Raw genomic sequence first — 9096 nt, 5'->3', positions numbered from 1 at the left:
ATTATAAAAATAATAAACATATTAAAATATATATATATATTAATAATAATAATAATAAAATTAAACACATATTAAACTAAATATAAATTTTAATTATTTAAAATAAATTTAAAGATATCTAATCAAATTATATAAACTATACAACTGTTTCCGACTAATCTATACGAAACTTTTTAATAAAATTGATAGAAAAATATGACTTCAAATGTTAGAATACGATTAGCCTGTCCCGTTGCTTTCCCAAACAAAGAAACGACCAAGTCGTAAATTCAAAATCCAACCGACAGCTGACAAAAGCGGGAGGGTGACATGAAAGGCCTCTGGGGTAACGGAACTAAAGTTCAGAGGATTTTGCTGGGTAAGAGGAAAATGGTATGCTATTAAAATAGTCAATAGGTATAGAGAGCAGGGATAGAAATTGACAGGCAAATTATTTGTTATGAATGAATAAATGCAATAAAAATGAATAAATCTACGCTAGAAAGTAGATTCCTCTCGCAATGGTCCTTATTAGCCACGGGAAAGAAAGCTTGGCGCATGTGGTATACGTGGCTTATCTTATCTTTATCCATGTGCTTCCATTGATCCTTGCCTCTGTATTTAGCATAAAAGAGTAACTGCGTATATATGAGAAATCAGGGCCGATGCACCCACTTAATCTCCACATATAATATTAACGTCTGCTTTAAGCAAAAGAAGCAAATATGGATTTGGAAAGTCAGAGAAACAAAGCATGGAATTGCTCTGGCCGAGAATCGTGAATGAAATAAAACAATAAACTTTCGTAATTGATATTATAGTCTTCTGCACGGTGATTATCGTGCATAAAATTGCGGGGAATGATTCAAATTGAACTTTTTAAAATATTCATTTAAAAACCAATTTTCAAAAAATTAAAAAAATAGTAGTAAAAATATTATAAAATCTTAAAAGGAAAATCACTTTTTCAATTGCCCAACAATTTCCAATTTTTAAATACTTAATAAACATGGTATTTTTAATATTAAATAAAGATGGTGTGAATGATGAGAATGAGATTGATTTAGGAAAGTTTGTTGGCAAGTTGCCATTGATGACAAATAGCAAGTTGAAGTGCACAAAACAAAACATAGACCGCAATTATTTGATACTAACATCACTGCTTAGGCAACGTTCAAAATTGAACCCTTCCTAGCCTTTCTTTAGGTTCCTGGCCTTTCTTAGAAGGAATAAAAAAAAAATACACTTCGAAAAAAATTTAAAATATCAAAATCACTCATCAATTACAAAGGTTAGATTAAATTTTTATATTTCAAAAGAAGGGTAATATTTTTAATAGCCTGTCAATAATTTTTTAAGTTTATGATAATTTTGAGTCTGTACTAGTGCATAAATCACTCTGACTAGTGATAGTTTCATAGAAGAGACCAGTCAAAGTCCAAATGACCTCATACAATTTAATAGTTATGTCATGATTTGGGGATGTTTCCCTGAGGCCCCCAACTTACGCCAACATGATGCAACTTGCAACAATAATACATGCAACAGTAATGGTAATATTACACCTAGCACAAGGCGACAGAGCACATTGAATAACCATTCAACAACTATGCACATGCTCTTGCTCCTCCGTGATTATCCTTGAGTGCTCTTTCCCTGCATCCATTTTTTCCATTTTCATTTGAATTGCAACCCATCATCCACAGAAGTAAAGTTATCGTTCGATGCTAGACTATAAGGTATTTTTCATTAACCTCCTCATATCTTCATTAACATTTGGTTTTTTCATTCTATGGATTCTTTAATGCAACACTCCTTGAAGAAATGACAGCCTTGGTGGTCACACAATTTATCCTCGGCACCATAGAATCCACACCCTAGGAAATCAAAATTGTGGCTAGATATGAATCGACCAAATATCAAAAGAATATCTATTTTATATTTAGGGTATTGGACTCCACAACTATAATGCTCTCATTCAAACTCTTACTTATTTTTCTTCGTTGTTTAAATCCATACATATTTCTTGTCCAAGTACCATTTTTCATGAAGTGTTTGTTCTCTATCATAAAGCTACAAGTTTCCTTAAATGTTACAAAACATAATTCAACAAATCAATGAATAACCTATCAAGAAATCTATAGTCAAATCCTATGGCATGTTGCTCAGGTTGAATTTTTTTTATAAAAGGATTGTTAATTTATGTATTTACTTATTCTATTTTTTCATTTATTTAATAGTGTAAATATTGAAAAATGTTTCCTATTGGTCGTCCTAAGAAGGATAAAATGAAATTGTCAAATTTTGAATCATTTGGTCTTACACAACATTCTGATCAACCATGTAATATTCAAAATTAAGTTGATTCTTATCTACATGAATATGATGAATCAAATAGTGTAGAGCTTTTTGAAATAGAAAACCCATCAAAGAAACACAAAATAATATTCAAATCTAAATAGAATACAAGGTTTCCATGGGCTTATGTTTTAGAACATTTAATGGTAATGAAAGGATAAAATGTTTTTGACGTGTTAAATTTAAAAGTGAGACTCCATTTTCAAAAGGGGGAACTACCACTCTTCATGTTATTGGTATAAGTGGCCATGCAAAATCAAAAGCTCAATTTTTGTTTTACAAATTTTGGAGGGAAAAATCCATTGAAGCAATATTCCAATCACTAAACATGTAGAAGTAATGGTAAATTCTAGGAAGGAGAAAATTATATCAATGATTGAAAACATGTATTGTGTTGCTATACATCTTTAGAAATGTATAAGTCCATATGTGACTTGAATTGGTATAAATGCACTCCACGCATGCTTCTAACAATGAATTTATGCATACACAAATACCACACCAGGAAAATATTTTCTTCAAGTTTCTAAAGAGGTGTATTGGAACAATCTAAAAGAGAAGATTTTGCATAGGTCATTTTACTCAATTTCAGTTGATGAATGAACTGATCAAATTATGGAACACCAATTGATTGTTTATATTACATATTTGACGAATTGAGGAAAAGGTAAATGTTTAACATTGTTTACTTCAAATAAAGGATGGAATAGCTCAATGTGTGTATGATCTAGTGAGAACTCTTTTAGTATAAATGGATTTATATTTGATGAATTTTGTTGCTTTTTGTTCAGATGGTGTATCTTCCATGAGGGGTATTCATGAATGTTTATCTCCTAAGCTTCGTATGGTCCCGATTTATTAGTTATCCATTGCATGGCTCACAAGGAATCATTAACAAGCAATGAGGCTTCATCTCATTTCCCAGAGTTGCGATATACTAACAACTTTGAAACAAAGTCTATCCATGGCGTGGAAAATCAACTAAAGGACATGGAAAATTGAGAGAGCTAATGTATACATTTTAAATCACTAAGTTAGTGGTCTTACAAATTCATAAAATTAGGTGGATCTCAAGAGGAAAGGTTATGGAAAGACGTGTTAAACTCATGCATTATTTGTTAGGATTGGCAGTTAGGGGAGAAAAAAATGAATGAGTTGGCAACAATATTTCAAGTGAAAATTTGCATCCATATACTTGCAGACATGCTCGTTGAATTAAATAAGTTGAATCAAAGGTTCGAAGAGGATCATGTTGATATTACATATATTGACACAAATTTAGATGTTTCTATTAGCATGCTTCATAAACAATTTTTGGAAAGAATTTTTGTTGTAGATGCAATGCATATGTCTTCTTTCTTAGTTAAAGCATAAAGAGGAATGCCTGCATAGTATGGTACATTTTCATCCATTGAGGTTCAAAATTTTTCCAAAGATGAAAATATTCGGGGCTACTATATGATTGTATTCTTTTGGGAAAATGTTTTATTGTAAAGGTGATTAAATATTTAGACAGGAGATTCATAGATTTACATTTATTTAATGTGGCTAAGTTTTTCACTTCTCAACATTATTATGAAGAAGTGAATGATATAGGTTGTCCAACAAAAATATAGTTGAAATGTTTATGTGAAAAAAATTAGCGTTGGAGAATCATCTATTGTGGATACTACTAGATGTTTGGATGAAATGAATGAATTTATTTGTGCTATTTGTAAATCATACCCTAAAAATCATATGTATGACATGAGACCTATGTGGAGATGAACATGAATGGTTTGAAGACTTTCCATATTTGATGCAATTATGGCAAGCTATTCTTGTTATCCCAACAACCACATTAGTGTGTGAAAGAGGCTTTTGAAAATTAAACAGGATAAAAAATGATGATAGATAAAGACTTTCATTGGGGACACTAGATATGTTAATGTTTCTATTTCTAAGTGCACATCATGCTCTGAATGAGGTAGATTGGAATGCTACTTATGATGTATGGAAATAAATGAAAACTAGAAATCCATTTCTATTGGGAAAATATATTTATATTTTCAATTATTTAAATCCAAATACTTTTGAAAATCATAGAATGAATAGAAGAAACATATGTTTACCTTTTTTTAATAGAATTTGACAATATTTGACACTATTTCGTTATGGAATTTTTTTGAGGGGTTTATTTAATATATAATTTTCAGTAGAAGTGATTCTTTTCTTATAACCTTTCATCCTTGAAGGGTTAGATAAATATATGGCCTTCCAAATGAAATTAAGAGTAGACCTTCAAATTTGACCATTGTGCTTAGGTCGATGACAATGAGATGTAGGTGCATAATTCGCAGCTCAAGTCCAGAGCAAGAAACTGTGGTGCTGGATTAAGGGAAAGAAACGAATAAAGTTGGGCAATATTGATATGAATATGACGAATCAAGAGGGGAAACATGCTCTGCACGCAGTGATTGTGCCAATTCCTGCACAGGGTCATGTTAATGCTCTCATGGAATTGGCGCAGCTGTTGGCTATTAGGGGAGTGTTTGTCACTTTCGTCAATACTGAGTGGATACATGAACGCATGGTGGAAACTTCAAAGAAACCTAAATCTCCTGTTTCCAAAGGCGATCTAGATTTGGAGCAGCAAGGAGGGAGAATTCGTTTTCTGTCCATTCCTGATGGTTTACCGCCTAACCATGGCCGCATCTCCAACACGACCGAGTTATTAATTTCGCTGCAAAAGTTAGGGCCTGCTTTGGAGGACCTGCTTACCACTGTTCATGGCAAATCACCATCATTTCCACCCATCACATTCATAATCACAGACGCCTTCATGTCCTGCACGTCGCAAGTCGCGAGCAATATGAAATTGCCCAGAGTTATCTTCTGGCCTCTATGTGCTGCTGCCTCCATTTCTCAATGCTACAGCAATTTGCTTGCTTCTGAGGGACATATTCCAGTAAATGGTATGTCTTTCTCTTTGCAGTCTACATCCAGTATAGATTTTTCTTTTTAACATTTAGTCCGTTGAATTTAATTTCTGAATATTTTGAATTGGATAAATAGAAAAGTATACCAGAGCAAAGCTGTAAAAAAATCCCAAATATGCCATACATATTCTTTTTTATTTCTCCGTTTCCGTAAATTCAATTTAAACTGGGATAACAATAAATAATTTTAGGTGTCCATTTATTTAGGTATTAATTTGAATCGTTTCTTCCGTTAAGTGCACAGCGTTGTTTTATTTTTCATTTTAATTATGTATTTGAGAATTTTATTTTACATAATTTATCCACGATCATGAAAGATTCATCGTAGGACGCGATACGTTTTGTGAATTTAATTTTACAGAATTTAACAGTGATCTTCCAGGATTAACCGGTGGACACTTCACGTTTTGCGAGAATTGTTGAATAATTTCACCTAATAAGTATTTTTTTATAAGTAAATATGTTTTATTTCTTCTGATTAAAGATATATATTTATCTGTACAGGAGTTTATTTTGGTTTGGAAAAACTATACCAAATACAAAATTTTAATTGTTGTATTGATTCCGGAAGAAAGAGCCGTGGTCAGGATCATGAAAACAAAAATACTATAACTAATTATTTGGTCTCTACAACTATTTTTGCGCTAAAAAACTACACAACATAAACATCCAAATAGTAAAAACATGATAGCTACATACATTTAATTAGAGGTACTAAAATCCATGGTTGTTGTAGACTTGTAGTATGGGATTCTTGTTGTTGTCTGGGGAGTAAGTGGGATGCCCACATACGAGTATTTGATCCATTGACATCATGTGCTTCTGTAAGTGGGATATCTTTTTTTCATTTCATTCTTATTAACTAAAACTCTTCTCACATGAAATTTGAAGTGTCAATAAAAATCAATAGTGTACTTGTATTAGTTGTAGAGGTTTCTAGTATGTCCTGCATGTGGAATCTAGTATTCCACCTTTGTCAAAACTTTATATCAGTGAGAGTGCACCTTTCATCAACTAGTTCATGCTTTGTGTGGGCAACTTCCTCCTGAACCGGTTGAGAAATGAGCTCCCCATATCTGGATGTCAAACCCTCAGCCTACATTTGCACCCTTGAAGGCTCACCTTCCTGGTAATATGTAGCACCTCAACATACTCTTGCTCTATGTTGGGGCATGATGAATGTCAATTGAAAGAGAAAGTCAAAACTACCAACAAGTTGCCACGTTAAGCTATGTTCAACTGATCGTCATTTCTCAAAGAGAATAACGAGACTGAAGGGGGCTAGGTCTCTGAACTGATCGTCATTTCTCAAAGAGAATAACGAGACTGAAGGGGGCTAGGTCTCTGAGCACTGATGAGTCCTTGAGGGCCCCGCATAGTGCAAAGATGCTAGCCAGTTAAGAATCCTAAAAAACCTTGAATAGAGTAGAGCGCAGATTGGTTGAGTTGCTACTGTGGAAGCAAAGGACACTAAGTCGTCAACAGATGGACTATTCGAACAATAAGTTGATAATTAAATTCTAATTGCTTGTTGATGCCACCCCGGACTACTGGTGCTTAGAGGTGATTTGACACTGACGGAAACGATAAAATTTAACTTGAGAACCGAGGGTGGATGGAAATTTCACCTCCAACCCTACCCGTTTACCATTAAACCACCCACAAACCTTGGATTGTATATAATCCACAAGGACGGGTGAGGCCCGTTTACCATTAAACCACCCACAAACCTTGGATTGTATATAATCCACAAGGACGGGTGAGGGAAACCACTTGTATTAGCTAACTCTTCTTTGTATCCTCGAGGAAGGGACCCAAGTTTAGCTAACTCTCACCCTAAATAATTGACGAGGAGAAGGAGAATGCCAACTTTCATGTGATGGAGGTTAATGGAGAAGAAACCCCAAGCTCCGGGTTGTTGGATTGCCTCCATTCCTAAGAAGATACACCAAAGCCACACCTTGTACATTGCCAAATAATGATTTATCGATCATAGTATTATGATTTGAAACCAAATGTCTTCCTCCTACGGCCAATTGAAAGTTGCTTTGGTGTGAGTACGGCCAATTGAAAGTTGCTTTGGTGTGAGAGCGTAAATTGATAGGCTCCCCTTGCTACCTAGTACACATTCTATTTACTCCTCCAGATATGCTCATACTGCTTGCCGACCCCATTAACATAAACTCCTTGTAGGAATTAACTTTTGATATCGTCGGACGATGGAGCATTATGCCAAATGGTACATGTTGGATGACATATATTAAAAACGGGGTGTGTGGCTAGCCCATGAGCATTATGCCAAATGGTACATGTTGGATGACATATATTAAAAACGGGGTGTGTGGCTAGTAGGATGGTAGCAACATGTCTCCCCACCTCAACTTATTATCATTGTTATTTTAAATTTTTTATTTAATTAATTTTAATTTAATTATATTCATTAAAAAAATATGAAAAATAATTTTTCCCTCCTTTACAAAGATATTTTTATTCAATTAATTTTTTAACTCTCATATTTATTTTTAAAATTTTATTAAAAAAAAAAATTAAAATATAAAATACAATCTAAAACTATTAAATTTAAGATAAAAAATTGTGAGTGATGTGTTTATTTTGGAATATGGTTTGTCTATAAAATATTTTAAATAGTAGTAAGAGATAGAGAGCTAAAGTTTCTTTTAAAGGTAGTTATACTTTTTCGTTTTTCAATTTAATTAAAAAATATTGTAAAATGAAATTAAAATAAATAATATATAAAATATTTCCATTGTGAAATGATTTATTGTTTTTTTGGACAATTTTGTATTGATAAATCAATGTACAGTATTATAACAAACCTCCATGATAAAATGAGTATGAATCTCCATGGTTTAAAATACTTGTTACATGGTTTTTAAATGTATATGTATTTAACTCATATATTAATTATTTTAATAATAATAAAGTTATGATTTAATTAAATTTTATGTTATTTTACTCTGAATGGGGTGATAAATGTGGCAGTGGGTATGTACTAGACGATGCCACCTAAGCTAGAAAATGAGTCAGGGGATGTGGCGCCTGGCCCCAATCAAGTTCAATGCACATAACACATGAGAATATTGGATATTGAGCAAGATTTTTCATCCTCATTGGAAGATGAAGATGATAGGTTGTGGCTGGTGAGGGAAGATGTTGTATTCGTGTGATGCCAAGAGAGGTAGCAATTTCACCCATTTTGTTAAATTCACAACAATAGAATGTTGGAGGCTTAGCTACATACAGAGGGAAGCAAGTGGTGTAGGTTGTGTCTACAAGGTGGTGTTTCCAACCCCTTAGTTGGTCTACTTCCTGCATGCAACTGATATCCTCCTCTAATCAATGTGGCTTCATTGACTACCTGGTACCATTATGTTTATCCCTGCCTTTCCTTCATTTCAATTAAGCTGGAATTACTGCAAGAGGCTTTGTGTAGTGTATAAATGAGAGTGTTGGCCTTTTCTTTTTCTATCCTCACTCTCTCATGACGGTTTATCAAGGTTGAGATTTCCCCTTTTGTTGTTTGACAATATTAGAGTGAGTTGTTAAGTCCATTCCCCCAGTTCTATTCTAAGCTTTCCATTATCATCTTCCACCCTATCTGATAAGTGTTGGTTCTCTTATTGCCTAGAGGTTATCTCATCTTGAGTGGAGTTCCATATTTTTGGTTTATCGATACTAGTGTTGGGATGTTTTGCTTGGGGAACTTGTAGCTGATAGGCCGATCTATTGTTGCTCATTTTTAGTTCCTTTTCCTTCTTTC

General features: G+C 33.5%; 1 protein-coding gene across 1 annotated transcript in view; it reads left to right on the top strand.

The window, feature by feature from the left end:
• The first annotated feature begins 4719 nt into the window (after nucleotides 1–4719).
• Nucleotides 4720–9096, top strand: part of LOC149189242 ((R)-mandelonitrile beta-glucosyltransferase-like) — a 64271-nt gene continuing 59894 nt past the window's right edge. The window contains exon 1 of the mRNA XM_089413172.1: nucleotides 4720–5291. Coding sequence (XP_089269298.1) covers nucleotides 4748–5291 — 544 coding nt within the window. The 5' untranslated portion in view covers nucleotides 4720–4747. The remainder of the gene's footprint in view (nucleotides 5292–9096) is intronic.

This window comes from Pinus tabuliformis, chromosome 3_1, assembly GCF_031772625.1.
Source record: "Pinus tabuliformis cultivar Carrire ecotype Pingquan chromosome 3_1, CPIR1, whole genome shotgun sequence".
NCBI lineage: Eukaryota > Viridiplantae > Streptophyta > Pinopsida > Pinales > Pinaceae > Pinus > Pinus tabuliformis.
This window is presented reverse-complemented; position numbering and strand designations above follow the sequence as displayed.